The sequence below is a fragment of the Arvicola amphibius genome, chromosome 2, assembly GCF_903992535.2.
Source record: "Arvicola amphibius chromosome 2, mArvAmp1.2, whole genome shotgun sequence".
Lineage (NCBI taxonomy): Eukaryota > Metazoa > Chordata > Mammalia > Rodentia > Cricetidae > Arvicola > Arvicola amphibius.
Genome location: NC_052048.2, coordinates 60,479,503 through 60,497,928, shown reverse-complemented (window position 1 = coordinate 60,497,928; position 18,426 = coordinate 60,479,503). Strand labels below are relative to the sequence as shown.

The 18,426-nt window shown below is 45.8% G+C and overlaps 1 protein-coding gene across 3 annotated transcripts in view; it reads right to left on the bottom strand.

Annotated features, from left to right (window-relative positions):
• Positions 1 to 18,426, bottom strand: part of Antxr1 (ANTXR cell adhesion molecule 1) — a 185,763-nt gene that overhangs the window by 133,860 nt on the left and 33,477 nt on the right. For all 3 annotated transcript variants that reach the window (XM_038320077.1, XM_038320075.1, XM_038320076.1), the window contains exons 4-8: positions 7,499 to 7,580; positions 6,833 to 6,866; positions 5,526 to 5,605; positions 2,752 to 2,820; positions 1,394 to 1,474 (exon numbers count right to left, since the gene is read on the bottom strand). In XM_038320077.1, the coding sequence (XP_038176005.1) occupies positions 1,394 to 1,474; positions 2,752 to 2,820; positions 5,526 to 5,605; positions 6,833 to 6,866; positions 7,499 to 7,580 (346 nt within the window). The remainder of the gene's footprint in view (positions 1 to 1,393; positions 1,475 to 2,751; positions 2,821 to 5,525; positions 5,606 to 6,832; positions 6,867 to 7,498; positions 7,581 to 18,426) is intronic.

Here is an 18,426-nt window from a genome sequence, read left to right as displayed (position 1 = left end):
ACCACATGCCTACAGTCCCTGCACACAGTGTGTGCCTGATCTCCTGTGATCTCAGAAAGCTAAGCAGGGTTGGGCTTGGTTAGAACTCAGAAAATAGATGGGGCCATCTTATATTAGACCCCAGAAATGTACAATTATTAGATGCTAGTTTAGAATAAAATAAAAAACAGTGACACCCGCTGCCTGCAGGTGCAGTTAAAACCCTTCGGAGCTTTGGCAGATTTGATCCAGGCCAATGTGCTGGCTATCTTCCCTCACCTCCGAAATTACCAGCAATCAGAGCTGTCCTTGTCACCCCTGGATAGGCCCCACTCTCCTCCAGCCTCAGGGAAGGAGGATGAACTCAAGTTCCTTCTCTGCTGTGCCACCCACCTCCTTAAAGGTCTTTCAGCGGCAATTCAGGTCAGCCCACCTTGTGAAGTGACCCTTTCGCGCATAGCTACAGGGTCAAGGTCAGCCCGAACCCCACTGTTAGGGCTCCACAGTGCTAGGCTGCTGCTCCACGTGGTGCTTTAGTTCTGGTGTTATGCTCCCGAGTATGCCACAGTGACCCCAGAAGTTTCTGTGCATGTGTGCAGAGCTGATAAACAGGAGGAACTGGTTTGGCTTCCACCATGTGGGTTCTCTGGGGACAGAACTCGGGTAGTCAGGTTTGGCAGCAAGAATCTTTACCTACCGAGCCATCCCACTGACCCACCCAGACATGCAGGAAGTTCCTTCCTTCCTTGTGGACTAATTACTGGGTCTGACATCCTCCATTTTGCTGATTCTTTCTACTTTTTCAGTAGAGTAAGTCTGTACATATTTAAGACGTGCATTCGCAGTCTGAAGTGAGACTGTTTTTTCATAATCCTCAAAACTTCTGCTTATAGACATCAGTGTTCTAAAAGCATTCCTGGGCACGGGTTTCGGGATCCACCTTGGCTGACTACTGTGGAGTGTTTTGGGAATGATCTCAGAGCTGACTGGAACTGCAAGTGAAACTCTTACCTGATTTTTACTTTGTAATTATTTAATTTGTAATTTATGGGTTAGATTTTTTTTTAGGTGTCATGTCACTGCGAGCAGCTATGTTTAGTCATGGCTAGGTAGGCTGCAGGTCAGTCTAGCTCCGACTCGGAGAACAGAGGCTGCCTGCGGTTTGGCTTGCTACCAGGGCAGGGTCTTCCTCAACTTGTAGGATGGAGTTGGCACGAGAGAAAGAAAAGAAACGTGACTGAAAGACCGAAGGCAGATCTAGGTCATAGTAGACGAAAAGACCAGTGAAGGAATGTTCTCTCAAGCAGAAAAACAACAGAGCATGCATGGCGGGGGAGGGCGGGTTCAGGGAGAGAGAGAGAGAGAGATCATTCTTCAACAGCCGATCAACCCTTCAGAAGAAGCCTGTACTCACTGAGTGGATTATGCCTTGAAGGGCCTGGAAGCCGTCATTCACAGGAAACACATGGTCCTTACTGTCTGCAATCCGAGCCAACTGAGAACAGACAGACAAACAAGTGTAGAGACGTGTCAGGCATGGATGTGCAAGGCTCGGGAAAGCTACCATGGACTGCATGGGCTTGGGGCACCCATGAGTAGAACCCAGAGGAACCTGGAGCTTCACCAGGCTCAGGGCCTCACTGAGGGGCCCTCAGCAATAACACACTAACCAGGGAACCCTGGAGCAGGCTGAGGATGGCACCAGCTCCTGCATTTGTTTGAATCTCTTCCTTCTTGGGAGCAGAGGAAGACTGCCCAGTTGGATGAACAAATGACTTGGGGTGATACATTTTCGATTTGAGGATACTGGCTTGTTTTTCACCCAGATAGCTGCTGGTAATTTTATTCAAATCAGACAATTTCAGAACCAATTTAGGCATTCTCGTAGAACCAGGCTGATGAAAGGGGTCCCACCTTTCACCCCAAATGCCATGAGGGTCAGGCCCATTGCTTCCTTCTGCTTTGTGAATCGGAAGGAGGATGAGGAGCAGCTGACCAGGGACCCTCAACATTCAGAGTCCTGGGACTGCCATAGAGCCATGGCAACTTTAAAATTGTTTTCATTGTTTTTTACTGATTGCAAGAGCAACATATTTATTATTTTAAAAACTTAGGAAAATTTAAAAATTAAACTGGAAGAAAAACAAGGTCTATTCATAATGGATCTTCCCTCTATATTTGTAGTTTGGCATGTAGACTGTCACACTCTTTTAAAGCAAACACATGTGTACTTTTTCTAAGAGTATCTCACTGCTTTGCAATCCTGTTTATTTACTCCACAACTTACTGAGAACACTGTAACAAAAACAACCATGAGCCACATAGAAGAGCTCCTATTTAGGATATTACTTAACATTTAGGTTTCTACTTCTGGGCACACTCAAACTATTCCTACATTCCTGAATAGAAAATGCATTACATTTTAATAAGCAAAAAAATCTGTTGCTTGAAAAAAAATCGTATTTGTCAATTTAAAAAATTTAGAAAGTTTTCTAAGCTAATTGAGACCTGTGTTGAGACCTTGGCAAGTTAATGTTACCTAGAAAGTTAAAGGAGATGTGCCCTGGGTGGTCTATGCTTAGATCCCAGAAACTTCAAAAAATGATGTCAAACTCTTCACACAGCCAAAACTTTCTTCTTGCCTAGCTTCCCAGAGAAACATCCTATTTACGGGTATGTATTCCACAGATGCCCCCACTACGCTGAATGAACTTGCTGTCCATCACTCCTGAGCTCAGCACATTTCCTAACGGGGGAGAGCCAGGCTCATACCTGAGTTTCATTGAAATCCTTCACACCAACACAGTAAACAATTGCGCCAAGGTCCCGGGATCTGTTAGCCTGTGTGAGGAGACAAAGGGGATTAAAGGGAGATGAAGGGGCAAGTGTCGCTCTCTTGAGCTTTTGAGTGCAAGACGGCTACCATGGCAGGTGACGCAGTGAAGGAGCAATCTAGATCCCAGAGAGCACAAAGGTGCATGTAAAGCATGCGGACTAGAGGACAGTGGTTAGTGTCAGGGGCACCCGCCAGAGCAGCCTTCAGTGACAGCTCTGGGAGGATCTGGGACATATCCAGGAAAAAGGTCGGCCTTTGCTATTCCTGAAGTAGGTTTGTTGGCATACTTTCTTCTTTGGGGGATGACAGCCCAGTCTTAAAAGGGAATGTAGCCTTTGGCACCAGGCTCCTTAGGCAGATGCTTGGCTTCACTCTGTACCGTGTCTGGGGAATTAACTGTGACCGTCGTGCAGAGCTCACTGGGCCTGGGATGTTTCTAAAGTCAGCATCTTTTATGAACTAGAAGACTTTATCTCACTGCCACAAAGCAAAGCGCCTTCATGGTAGGTCCGTATCTGAATAGGTAGCCAGGACCTTTGCGACACTGAGAAGGCAGCCTACTAAACAATATCCTGGTTTTGGCTTAGTGTTATAGTCGATATATTAAAGGTATGTTGATTTGCTTTGGTATTTGTTTTCTGTATTTCCTGGGTTTCAGGCTAGACCACAGGAACTCCTCAGCACATGGAGCAGATGCTCAATAAATATGAACAATAAGCATACAGTGCCCATTACACGCATATTGACTTGATTGTAACTTCTCCCCTTATGAGATGTCAGGCCCCCTGCTTCTCACACTGACTTGTAGAAGGGACAGAGCATAACTTTTCTTCTTTATGTTGGGAACATTTCCTGCTGTACTCAAAATGAAATGAACCCCCTGAGACACAGGCTATCCCTCGCCTCTCTCTATCAACTTCAGGACTCCTCTCCTCTATCTGGGCTTTCTGGGGAGTCGTGCAGAAGGGAGGATTCATGCGCTGTATCTCCCTGGGAACGCTTTCTTGTGCTGAGCGCTTTCCAAGTCTGTATGCGCCATACCTAAAATTGCTTCCAGCTAACGTCTGCCTCGAGTCCCCCACAACTCATCATCTGCTTTATTCCAGTTCTTTCCTTATTAGGGGTTTTATTTTACGTGACGGTTATTTAGTGCCTAAATAAGCCATTTTGCATTCCGTCACATAGTTAAGTTTAGAACACAGAAATGTACTACTCCCCAGATGCTCAGGGCATCTGTCATGTTAGCTTGTGTTTCCCATGCCAGGCATGTGCTCCTGGGAGAAGGAAGAAAGGAAAGCATTTCATGGAAGAGCCTAGCAACTGTGCCTCACTCTCTTGTGTGTCTCTAGAGCGTAGCCAAGACCAGGCTCAGAATGAACAAACACACTACTTCACACTTGTGGATGGAGTTCAGTTTAAGCTAAACAGTGGCAGAAGACCCAAGACAGCAATGCTGCCATTAATGTCTTCCAGCATCTGCCCCCCACTTTGTATCTTTTCTCTTCTGTGTGAATTCCTGCCTGGGCTTGAGTGAGCCTGTTTCTGTATATCTGTGGGCTCATCCACTGGGACATAGGTTACCAACCAGTGACCACACCTCTGAAGAAAAATAACTTTCTCTCCAAACAGCCATCAACACCAATATCTCCTCAGTTAGAGGGTGAGGCCTTTGGAGTTTATCCTCTTGGGGAATAATTTTTGAAATCATAAGGAAACAGAAAAGAGGGCTGCAAAGTTGGCTCACCAGTGTGCAAGGCTCTTCCAAAGAACCCCAAACTGGTTCTCAGCACCCACATCAGACAACTCACAACCAACTCCAGCTCCACAGGGATTCAATGGCTTTGGCACCCACACTCACACGGTGGTTCACAACCATTCATAACTCCAATGTTGGGGATCTGGCACCCTCTTCAGACTTCCACAGGTACCGGACACACACACACGGTGCAATACATACATGCAGGCAAAATCCTCATACACAGAAAATAAAATTTTTAAGCCTTTTAAAGATACAGTGAAGACAAACCTTAGAAAAAGGGAGGAAAGGAGAAAAACAGGAGACAGCAAAGAGTGTCCCACCCCCTCTGCTTAGCCTCGCTTCCTGAATCGGTTTTGTTGTTGTTGTTGTTGTTGTTTGTTTTGTTTGTTTTTAGAGACAAGGTTTCTCTGTGTAGCCCTGACTGTCCTGGAACTTGCTCTACAGATCAGGCTGGCCTCGAACTCACAGATCTCCGCCTGCTTCTGCCTCCCAGGCATGTACCGCCACCACTGCCTGGACTGAGAATCTGAATGTCACTCTGGTGTCCTGGTTCTTATGTACCTCAAGAAGCTCTTTCTCCATTTCAGTAGAAAATCTGAGGGGGAAAGGAAGAAAACTGGCACTACCACTTTCTGTTTAAAACTCTTGTGTGACCCTTTGTAAGCTGCTAAAGTAATGCATTATTTTCAATAAGGGAGCAGTAGACTTTTTTTGAAAGGAGAAGAGTGTTTACCATGTGTGAGATGTGAAAATTCACATAAAAATAAGGTGCTATGATTATTTTTATGCTTGAGACAGTCCCATTCAGGTTTTGCCAAGAACGACTGTTGCTTTGTCTGAATACAGAGAAAGACCTGGTCTCTCCACACACGCCAGGTACACACTACACTCTAGCACTGAGCTGCATGCCTGGTTCCATTTCCACACTGAGACACAGCGGCTGTTACTCACCTCCCGCTCTGAGTAGAAGAAGAGATCTTCATGCAGCTCCCCATCCGTCAGTGCAATGATGACACTTGCTGTCCTGTATCCTGCTCAGAAACAGCAGAAACCTCTTGTTTATCCTGGACCCCAGGGCACTCCACAGAGACCTCTCACTAATCCTGTACCCCAGGACACCCCCATAGAGACCTCTGCTTATTCTGTATCCTCAGGACACCCCCACAGAGACCCTCTTACTTGTCCTGTACCCCAGGACACACCCACACATCCCTGAGATTTTATCTTTTTAAGTTCAATCACCGAAAATGAACACAATAAGAACCGTCAGTCTTGTATTGGGGTGTGGGGCAACTCTAAGACAAACTTTTTAGGGTCAGACTTCTGGATTTCTCGGTCTCATCTCAACATATATGTCACCTGGCTGACCAGGTGACATGGCCGCTGAAACACTCAGTCACTGCCACAGCTCCTGTGGCCAAAGGTCACCAGGCCTGGGGCAAATTCCACACTTGGACTGTAGTGGCCCTTCTTGAATGCCATAGCCGACCACATATACCACACTTGCCAAAACATAATATTTATCAGAATTTGCAAGCTGACCAGAAGTATTACAGCTGTTGGCAAAATTCTACTGGAATTCTTCCAATGTTATTTAGACTTCCAGTAACAGCGCTTACAATTGATTTTGCTGGGCAAGTTTGAGGCCTACCTTATGTGCAGCAGTTTAATTACAGTCAAACAGGAAGTGGCTATTAGGAGGAAAGTCCCCACAGTTATACGGAATCTCATTGAAGAGACTTGTGTGACATATCGGAGTGCTCTCCACGAAGGAGGCCAACAGCAACCAGAGTGGCGATGATGTCCCTTCCTGAGGACTTAGTAAGAATACTTTAGACATTTATATTTAAGCTAAGGGACGTTTCAGTCAAACTTGATCTAAATACCAGATTCAACCACAGGAGCTCAGAGAGAAACAAGGTAATTAAATCTGACACAAAAATCCAAGACCTTACTAGCCCATCCAAGTATTTATTAATTTAATCAATTCATCATGCTAAACTATTCATGTGAATTGCAGACTGCAGCCGTAACGGGATCTTAATTGTTTTTAAATAATGCTTCCTGGCACAGCCTGGCAGAATTTGGTTTGATAAAAGCCACCTTTCTAGGCACTTGTTCTTATTTCTTCTTTGATAAAATGAATATACAGAATTTATGGACCATGTTACACATGTACTTTGTGTAAAAATTCCCTTTCAGAAGCAAACGCTGAGCTATGAGACCCTTCATAATGTGACTTTATGTTACAATCTTACCTTGACTGTTTTCATAGTAAATCTGCTCACTGGCCTGAAAAACACACGGAGAAGCCATTAGAACATTAGCCTCACAATGCTGCTTGCCAGTCCAGTATCATGCATGGAGGCCAGCCCAGCTGCATGCATGGAGGGAGACCAGCCTGGGTTGCATGCATGGAAGCATGATGTTGCTTGTCTGCAGCCAGGGCTGTCTCCATTCTTAATGTGACTCGCCCGGGTCTCACTCAAAGTGACAGTGCTGACATTCAGGTAAAGTGATTCTCACCCTTGAGTCAGCTAACTGTTGACATGGGTGGAGATCTTCTCAGAGTCTTGGAAAAGTTTCCTTAAAGCCAAAGGTACTGAAATTCCATCTCAGCCATTGTGGCTGCCAGCCACGAAAGACACTTTGGAAATTGAGGGACTTGCGTGTGGCACAGTTCCTGAGTGACATCTAAGTACTGGCTAACAAACCATTTGTGGGTGTCAGTTAAGGAGGGAAAATCCATTCCCTTAGTGCATTTGAGGGCAGCTGTCAGTGAGCTTATGGAGGGAAACTGGGCTTTCTTATCTCTAGGCATTATAAGTCCCCTTAACACACATGCTTTATCTCATCAGCCATCTCTGTGCTGGATCCCAATGTGACGCCTTATACTGAAGAGTTGAAAATCGTCCTGAAATTACCCTTTCAAATCCTTCATGCATGTAAGTGTCTCCTCCGGGCAGAACTTTCTGGAGTTCTTCTAGGCCTTGTCGGATCTGTTCCCTGAAACCCAAAAGTATCTTGTTAGCCTCATGAGAGTATGTTCACCTCGCTGTTGACAGCATAGGCACCAGTTGCTTTCTGTTCACATGCTGGATTGCTCCAATAGCTCCCCGAACCCTCCGGTGGGCATTATCCATCCGGAGTCAGTCACAGCTAGAGAAGGATGGTTAGATTTCATCAACGAGAGGAAGCTTTCACAAGGATCTCCACTTGCTTTTAAGATGTCCCTCTTTGGTAACAGGGACAAAGCTTTCTCTCAACACTGAAAATTAACCTTGAAATGTTCCTGCTCCTAAGGGACACACGGTCACACACGTGGAGACACAGATGGCTTCTGTGAGCCAGGGAGGGATGAGCACTAAGAAACAAGGAGAAACCAGAAAGAGGCCACCTTAAGATGCATCTGGGAGGAATCCGAGCAAACGCTGCCAAAGGAAACCGCGCAGTCAGCTTCGAAAACCAAAAGGAACATGGAATCCATACTTCCCATACTAGCAGGAGCTATTGGTTGACACCTGGGTGCTGTTCCTTTGTCTGGACAAGGTGATGGTGGGGGAAGGAAGAGGAAGTGAGACAGAGGATGGGAGAGAGCTGGAGTAGCATCTGGAGCCACAGGGTCTCCAGACCACTGACGCGGGACAGTAAGATATGCATTCATGTTCCTAGCTCTGCAGTAGCACTGACTATGCTGGAGCCTCTGAGCCCTAATCCCACTCCTGTACCTTTGAGAGGGTAAACCAGGGAGAAAGAGCCTTCAGGTCGGAAGAGACTAACATTCCGGGGGAACATGATATGTTAACCCCACTCACAGATGCTGATCTTGCCTCCCGATAACCTCTCAGTGTGGGTGCTGCTGTCCCTGCATCACAGAGATAAAGAGGGCAAGACTGGGAGCCGAAGGTGCTGCCTCTGCGCATCCCAGCTCAGAGTTCCACAGACAGGCTCTGCTGGGGATGGGCGATATGATGTTCCCAGCACTCAAGCCTTGTGGTGGCTCTTCAATTCCACAGCTACGACCCTGAATCACAACCCCCCCCCCCCCAGGAGCCTGTCCAAGGCCTCATGACTAGCTATTGCCAGGGGTGAGATAGGATCCTAGAGGCCCTACAATTAGGGGCACTGAGAAGCTTTTTCTTGAATGGGTGAGCCAATGAATGGAACACAGCTGCTTATCCCAGCATTTGTTCGGGTAGAAATTCTAATGATAAACACCAATTCTGAATAAAAATTGATATGACAGGAGGCTTGGTTGGGAAAGGGGGAGGGGAACATTGTAATGGCACACCGGAAGGGCCGGACACAAGTCCCCGCTGTTGCTGCTTTCAGGTGGACGATTCAACGCCCTGTCACTCAAACTTTAGGGAAGGTGCAGACGTTGTCTGGCTGCCCCATTAGAACCCAGCCGCACAAGGCGGCCTCAAGAAGTGGAAACCTACCTGGACCTCTGCCTGAATCATCAGCAAAATATCTGGAAATGGATCCACACCCAACCCAGACAGCACCGGGGGCTGCACCACCATCTGACCTTGCTTGCAAAAGCCTCTGAAATAACACCTGCTCCTCTACTTTCACTTACTCTGTGTGAGGCTGCCAGAGGCTTCTTAAAATGCAGATCAAATCACACCGTTCTCGCCTCTGCTCAAGACCCTCCGTATCAAGTCCCTGTACAAGAGGAGCCTCCCTTGGCTTTGCGGTGCACACCTGTAGGTGTGGCCACTGCCTCCCTGTCCAGTCTCTCCTTTCCCTTGCCTGCTTCCACCACCCCAGACTCAGCTGCACTGGTCTTCTTGGGTTCCTGGTTTGAAAGACCCTCTGCGTCAGCAACCCCTGTAGCGCGACCTTTTCCTGAACCAGGTCTGTTTGGGTCCCTGCTATGTTTTCTAGGTCTTGTGGCTGGAATTTGACAGACATTCAACAGGTTCCTGTGAAGTGGGTGGGGGAGCAGGTACCACGACTGTCAGTCATCTTGGAAAGAGAGGGGCCTCACTTGGCCATGTGGAGGAAGGCCAGGCTGAAGTGGGGCCTGGTCACTGGCCCTGGGACAGGTCTGGGCCCTTGCGGTGGGTGGAAGCCATTTTTTTGTGTTGTGATTTTTTTCCCATCACATCCAATATCTCAACATTCCATCAAAGGGCATGATTTCAACTGTGTTGTTTGGTTTTTGATGAGAAAGAGAAAAATAATGCATGTTTTAGTAAAATAGATAAAGACAAGAATGGTGTTCCTCAACAAGGCCACCAGAGGTGAGGATGGGACAGGCACCAGTTGTCACCTGGCAGAGCTTTGTCTTGTGGATTAGGACAAACTCATTTGTTCATGATTTCCTAGCAGCAGAGGCAGGGATGGAAAATCAGAGTCTGTTCCTGAGCTTTGAGAGATAGCAGTCCCAGGATCCTTCAAAATAGCTAAGAGGAGGGGAAATCATGGGGATGAAGATTATTCTCTGAAAATTAGATTGGGTGTAGAAAGTAAATATACAATCCTAAAATACACAAGCAGAAAACATCCCGGGAGTCTAAAGCAGTCCTGAGGGGAAAAAAAAAGCAAAACTGGAAGACTACAATACTCGACCTCAAACTACACTACAGAGCCACAGTGACAAATACAGACGTATAGACCAGTGGAATACACTAGAAGATTCAGAAATAAACCCCCATTGCTACAGTCACTTATTTCTTGACTGTGTTAAAACAAGCAAAAAAACACCAACAAACACCCCATACATTGGAGGACTAGAGAAACGGCTCACTGGTTAAGAGTTCAGAGTTTGGTTTCTTAGCACTGACACCAGGCAGCTCACAGTATAACTATATAATATAACAGCTCACCTGTAACTTCAGCTCACAGGAATCTAATGGCCCCGTCTAGTCTCTGAGGACACGAAATTCATGTGTACATAGCCCCTCTCAGATATATATATATATATAATTAAAAAGAAAATAAATCTTAAATATGCATTGGAGACCAAAGACAGCCTCTTCACAAATGACGTCGGAATGGGTTATCCATGTATAGAAGGATGTCATATGATCCCTACCTCTTGACCGGTACATAAATCAACCCAAAATGAGTCACTGACTTAATTGTAGTACCTGAAACTCTGAAACTACCAGAGGAAGAGGCAGAACACTTCGGCATAAGCATAACAGAGACCATGTAAAACGGGCTTTGGCATCTCAGGAAATAATGACCAGAATTGGCTGAGGTTGTATTAAACTCAAAATCTCCACAGCAAAGGAAACCGCTGAACGAAGAGAAAGCCTACACGTGGGAGAAGAGATGAACATCCAGAATCTGTAAGGAACAAACAGTAACAGCAAAATACCCAAAGAACAAATAATTCAGTCTACCCACAGGCTTTACAAACGGAGAAACACAGAAGGCCAAGACACACTCGAAACAATGTCCAACACCCTCAGCCACTGGGGAAAGTGACGTTACACTGAGATTCCATTTCACCACAGACAGAATGGCTATCTCCAAGAAAATGAGGAATGCAGGGAGGATGTGGGAAAGAGGAGCCCGTCTCCATTGCTGTGGGACTTTAACTGCTGAAGCCACCATGGAAACCAGTACAGAGTTCCCCAAAAGCTGCAAAGACTTGTCGGTGGCAAAGCCGTTCCACTCCTAGGCAACACCCGAAGGAATCCAGTCAGCCCGCGACAGGAGTAGGGCATAGCCATGCTACGGATGCACCATTCATGATGTCCAGGACAGGGAACCAATCCAGATGTCCACCAAGAGATGGACGTACAAAAAGATGTGGTGCAAATATGAAGATATAAAGAATGGATATCATGACCCAGGAAATGTACTACAGTAGAGATTATAATGGTAGGTGAAATAAACTAGGTTCAGAAAGATAAATAGTGCATGTGTTCACTCCTATGTGGAAGCCAGAAGAGAAAACAATTGAACACAGTACAATGAGGCGAGTTAGGGCTGTGGAAGGGAATAAAGGGATAGGGAGACCAGAAAGCACAATATGAGGGACATATGCCTAAGCTGGGCTGCGTGCAAGCTAGAAAATCTCTGAAGAAACTCGTCACTTTAAACTTCATAAATGCTAATGGAAAAGTTAAGGTGATCTTGTACTTTGGTCATGGACTAGTAAAGCTGGAATATTCTTGGAGGACTAAAGCTGGAATATTATGTTAACACTGAGCTTTAAAAAAGAAAGTTTAAAAAATGGTGTGTTGGGGGCATGGAAAATGTTCCTTGGCTTTACTGTATTCTTCTTCTGCCAAATAAAGTATGAGGACAGGGGACTTTTTTTCTAGGCCCATTTCTTTTCTTTTACAAAGATTTTCTTAAGCTGGTACTCTCAGCATCTCTCTCTCTGTATGCCTCTCCATCTTTCTCTGTCTGTCTGTCTGTCTGTCTGTCTCTTCCTCCCTTTGTCTCTAGAAATGTCTCTGATACACTGGCTTTTTAACTGGTCACCTGCTTTGTTGCCTCTTCCTCCACTCCCTGACCTTTCTCTAAGACCCCCCAAAGCATCTAGAAATCTGCAGAGAGACTGGCCTGGGAATGGTGGGTCTGTCCTGATACTGGGACAGCTGCTGCTCAGGGGGCGAGTCCTTATGTCGTCTTAGAAATCTAAGGACTGGGATGACGACCTCTCTGGAAAATTCAATTACCATGCAACATTAACTTCCTGGGAATCGAGAGGCTGGGTGTCCTACATAAGAGGCTGCTATTAAAATGTCCTGTTTGCCTTGGTGGTTTCTCTGTCGGCCAGTGTTCCCACTTAGAAGTTGGGGGTTTGCAAGCCACACATCTCGTGTTTCTTTAGCAACACAACACTTAAGGACCGGCGCGGCGGAGGCAGCTGTTGGATGAGCGGGTCCAGCTTCCGTGCACTATTTAGTCATCTATCGCCGTCTTAGCGTCTAGCGAATCCATGCGTGTAGCAGAGCGGTGGGCTGCCAGGTGGTCGTGGGAGGAATCCCCTGTGGACTTGCGGATGACTTTCCGGGGTCGTAGTCTGATGTCTGCTGACGTAAGCCCTGAAGGAACAGCGCACCAGGACGCACTTCCTCTACCTCCACTGGGAAATCCTCCTCGGGGTTACTACACTCTGTCTATCATAAATTTTGTTAAAATAACCTCCCCTACACGTAGATAACCCAACAGGAGGTCTGCACTGCCAGTGTAGCAGCTCCCTGTGAAGGCGCATCTGTGGTACTGGGCTTTTCTCAGCTGCGCTGTAGCTGTGGCTCTGGGGCCTCACTTACACAGTAAACACGTGTGACCGTCCAGACCCCCAGGTCAAGACCTTCTGCTGTCATCCTGGCACCCCCCAGTTCTAAAGAGAACACTAATAACTGCTTACAACACACGAGATCATGGCTTTCTCAGACACTCACCGAGGGTTGGTTCAGCGCTTGCTTGAGAAGAGCTTGTCCAATCTGTTACCGAGTTTATTTCTAGAAAGGACAGTATCCCCTTGCTTTCTCTTATCTCTATAGCAAGATCTTTTCATACTGATCATATTTGTAAGTTATGTGTTATCTCTCAAAAACCAATCTTATCAAACGTTTATCAGTTCCTTCTTTTAAAATTCTCAGAATTTTTAGTTATTTTCCTCTATTTACTTTGAGCTTCATAAAACAGAAAAGCTGGTTGCTGCTGTTAAACCCTTCACACTTCTCGTCTGAGAGACACCTTTGCTGTTTTCTAGCTCTTCTTGCACGCTGACCCGAGTCGTGTGCACAACTGCTGATTCCTGGGTTTTCACTGTGCTTCAGCTGGCAACACTGTTTAACTTCCCTTCTGCTTTCTTCTTCATCGGTAGCTTGACCTTGACAAAATGGTGTTTGGACTTTATCCAGTAAACAGTTTTTGTTTGGAAGTCCACTTTGTGTAATATTAATATAGCCGTTCCAAGTTTTATGGTTAATGTTTATACAATGCATATCTTCTACTCGTTCCCTTAGCCCATTGCTATTATTTATCCCATGCATTGCTTGGAATATGGAATTGTGTGTAGAAGACTGCCCTAACAGTGTCCTCAACCTCCGAGTACCCCTGCTCTCTTGTCCCTTCCCACACTGCTTTGCACTTGGCTCTGTGACTTGCTTTCGCCTGGAAGACATCGGCAAACACAATAACCAGGGCTCTGTTCTCTGGGTTTGCCATCTTCAAATGCTGCAGACTTGGAGGGCAGCATGTGATCTCCCAACCTTCTGAGAATATCACGGATCCTGCTTTTTTTCAACCTTTTATTTTTATACCTAGAATTATTTGGGAAGAGAAGCCTCAATGCCTCAATTGAGAAAAATGCCCCCACGCTGTAAGCAAGTCTGTAGGGCATTTTCTTGATTGATGCCAGAAAGCCCAGCCCACTGGAGGCAGTGCCAGCCCTGGGCAGGTGGTCCTGAGGAACATAGGAAAGCAGGCTGAGCTAGCCATAAGAAGCTTTCTTCCGTGGCCTCTGCTTCAGTTCCTGCCTCCTGCTTCCCTCCTTGGGCTCCTTCTTCTGTGACTTCCCATGGTGATACAGTATGATCTGAGAATGCACGGAGGAAATTAACCCTTCCCTCCCCACAGTGCTTTTCTGTCATGGTGTTTCATCACAGCAATGGAAACCCTAAGACACAGATGTGCCATCCTTGGCAACTGAGGCCGGTCCTCAGTCCATCCTCTAGAGAAAGGCAGCTGGATGAATGGTCCAGCTCTTGGTTGGCTCTTGCAGCTTTCTCTAGTGTGGTATCCTTCGTCTTTGGTCGAAATATGTTGGTCACTTTCTGTTTAATGTAAATATCGGCACAGTTGGGATGAAGTCTGTGTTGGCTTGCAATGGCCAGTTCTTTTGTTTCTCTTCTACATTCTTTTGTTTGATCAATTACCTCCGTTCGCCTTTAAAAACAGAGCTATCTGTTGTGGGTGTCTCTCCATCATCAGCCTTTTTTTCCCCAGCTGATCATTGGACTTCAATACACATTCTTATTTTATTAATCTTATGCCTTTCTCCGTATAATGAAATACTTCACATCAATATCATTCACTTTCATTTTTGCTACTATTGTAATCTATCTCACTTATTTATTTATGAAGCTTTAAAATATAACAGATGCCATACTTCTGTTGAGATATGCCACGATGCCCAGGAGACGCTCCGAGTCCTCTGTGCACTACCATTTCCTGTGTGTGCAGGCCCAGCCCATCCACTGATGTTTACAGTTTTAGTCCAGTCTTATTCACGGCTCTCTGACTTCATCCCTTACCCTTAGTGAGCTGTGGTGGCACTGGCCCCAGGAGATCTCTTGCTGAAGTAGCCATAGAGGCTTGGTGCTCTCTGGTACTCATCCTGACTGCTTAGAGCACATTTTCGGGTCTAGCTGGCCACCCTCCTCCCATGTCAGTGCACTGTGAGCAGGACTAGAACTCTCAAAGTCTGAAGTGTGATAAGAAAACTAGCAACATTTCTTTTTTGGTCTTCATGATTCTCTGATAAATTTGTTCTTGTCTTTGATCTTTTCTTTGGAATATTCAGATAGCCAGCACTGCTATTCCGGTCCATTAGAGCCACAGTAAGTAAAGTGAGAACTATTTTAACAAAAGCAAGATGGTCCCACTCCAGCCGTCCCATGATGAAGACAGCCACTAGCAAGGTGGCCAATGGATGGGTAATGTATACAGCACAGTCACACTTAGTAAACATGACTCAAGGGAAGGCAGAGGACTGCTGCTGGACGTCCTCACATACTGAGAAATGAACGCAATTTAAGACCTACGCATTGTTTCTAGAAATTTCCCCTCAACAGTGAAGGCTATAGTTCTCCACCACACATAGTACCTCTCTGTCCACATTATGTAGCCAAGCTGAGCTGGAGGGGGAGGGTAGAAGTATGCTAGATCTATCTGGATAATACAACATATGAGGTGCTTGTGGGCAGGAAGGATCTGCAAAGACAGAATTAGAGGAAAGAACCAAGAAGCCAGAGGGAGTGGAAATCACAGTGGAAATTAAGCTCACACAGCACTCTACCTTTGAAGATTAACCAGTAACACCAAAAATACTCCCGTACTGAGCAGCCCACTCACCCACCCTCCCCATCACAGAGCACAAGAAGTCCCTGCTTCTGCCCAGCCCAGTCCTCACAAGGAGACGGGCATGCCCAGTTGATAAAATCCTTGCTACACAAGTAAGGCCCTGAGTTTGATCCCAGAACACAAGTGAAAAGCTAGGCATGACAGCATGTGGTTGAAATCCAAACATTAAGATAGCAGGAACACATGGATCCTTGGGGCTCATGGGTTAGACACCAAAGAGAGATCCCCCAAGGTTGACCTCTGGCCTGAACCCACATAAACATATGTATCCATAACTTGCTACTCCCACAACACACACAAACACACATTTATTCATTATTAAATAAGTAGTTCAATATGAAGTATATTGTTCCTGGGGTTGTAAAAGTATACACATTCCTGGAGATGATAGACTCCAAATTCAAGGCAGCAATTCCTTTTGTGGAAAAAGACAAAGATTGTGCCCCCAGGAAGTGTCTCCTGTGACATTCTATTTCTCAAGCCTAGAGGTGTGAAATGGGAGTTTGTGATCCTTTTCTCTACACATTTTCACACCCCAAATGTTCAACCGTTTAAACACTTGCTGGAATGAGCAGCAGAAGAGGAACTTGGGGGTTGTGTTTGGGACCTGTCAGGGGCAGCCATAAATGCAAGGTTCAACAGGTCCCCCAACTGCAGCAAGAGTGACAGCCCAGATGACAGTGTCACCATCTGGCGTGACCAGGATTTTGCAGGGAGTGGGGTGGTGTGGGGCAGAGACCTTGATTCAGCTTCTGTCCCTGGATGCGAGAATGCAGCCACAGTTGGGGCCAGTGGCACAGTGACTATGGAAGATTTGGGATGCAGCCATTCATCGAGCACTCATGATAGTAACTACTGTTCACTGAACACTTACAGCATGTTTGCACTATGAATCCTTCCAGCATTTTACAGAGAGAGAAAAGGTGCCATATTCAAGTTCTTCCAAACACTAAATATCCAAGACTCCTCTCCCCTCTCAGCTTGACCATGCTCTGGAAACATCTCTTGGTTCTGAAGTAGAGTGATTCCATGTTGCTATTCCTGAGAGATTGGGCTCTAAATAAATCCCTCTTTAAATTTTAAAATGAGAGGGGAGAAGAGTCTTGGATATTTAGTGTTTGGAAGAACTTGAATATGGCACCTTTTCTCCAGTCCAGGTTCCCACAGTTACACAGCACAGTGGCCTTGAGCCTCCTCTGCCTGGGTACCCCCACCTATGATATAATAACAAATGCAGCTCTAAAGAGAGCCCCACGGGTAGACATTACTTTCTATTTACTGGAACATGGTAAACGATTATTAAAGAATATATGTAGGCACCCCCACATATTAATATTATACACATATGTGGTCCCATGTAAGTATCTCATAGACGACAGACCAGAAGGCAACACACAGTAGACACAGGTAGACAGCAAAGGTTATATGCAGTAGGGAAAAAATAACTGAGATAAAATCTTAAATTTGTGAATAAAATCTGGCGCCGAGTACATGAACGGAGCAGCACAAACAACCCGGTCCATCTGGGAATCCTTTTCATTACTGGTAAAACGAGGCCAGTGGGTTGAATAAGATATGATAATCCTCTGACTCGCGGCTGTTTTGTTTGTTGGCTTTGTGTTTGAATCTGGGAAAGTCTGGAAGAAAGGCGAGACTCACAGTCCAAACCGGTCCTTTAGGAATACAGGTCTAACCCTCAGTGCCCTTTTCAGAGCATCACAGACACAGCTAAATACCAGGATCCAGCAGACGGTCTTTACGGCCTGAAGGAAAGCAAGCAGGGTGTCAAGCCCAGATCTTAGAATCCCTGAAGGAAACGGAGCTGCTGGGATGGAGGAAGACACATCCTCTCATTCCAGGTCACAGGAGGATGGCCTGAGCTTCCACAGGGGAGGGATCCTAAACCTGCCACCCAGTGAGGGGCCTGGAGAGGGGTCTTAACCCAACTACCCAGTGGTGGGCCATGGGAGAGATTGAAATCAGTCACCCCCTGGTAGGTCATGGTTCTGGAGAGGGTACCAGGCATGTTGACATGCACCTGTAATCCCAGGTCTGTGACGGCAGAGACAAACAGTTGCTTGGGGCTCTTTGTCTAGTCAGACTAGCTGAATCAGCTGGCTCCAGATTCAGTGAGAGGACCTGTCTCAAACCCATACACATAAAAATAAAGAGAATCTCAACAAATTAAATAAAAAGTGTTGGGGTGAAATGGAGAAAGACGCCAATGTCCCTCCCTGGCCTTTCCATTCGTGTGCACACACTGACATAATGAAAAAGACAGATTAAACATATGTTTAGACCATCAAAGAGAACTAATAAGCAGATCAAAGGAGTAATGATAAATAATAGAAGAAAAAGGTGTTGAGTGGAGGGAGTTAAAGTGTCAGATAGAATGGCTTAGATACTCTACACAGTCATTCACAGAATCAGTAAGATGACTCTGACCCAGATATAATGCTAATAATTTTTTAAATATTTGAGATAGAGAAAAAAATCTTCCAAAAGGTTCTGGGAAAGAAAATCCTGGAGCTAGGGGTTGGGGGTATATAGCACATCGAGCACATGGAAGTCCATCAGCGAAATGAATAAAGCGAGAAACTAACACCCCAAATTAAATTATCCTAATTGTCTTCTAAGACCTGAGGGAAGGGTAAACAAAATCACATGGGAACACCTTCCTGAATCATTACCTAGCAAGAGTAAAGCTGTTATACCTGCAGATGAGTCCGAAGTTAGCACGGAGAACAAGACACATCAGCAGAATGAGGTTCAACTTCAACAGGTCTGA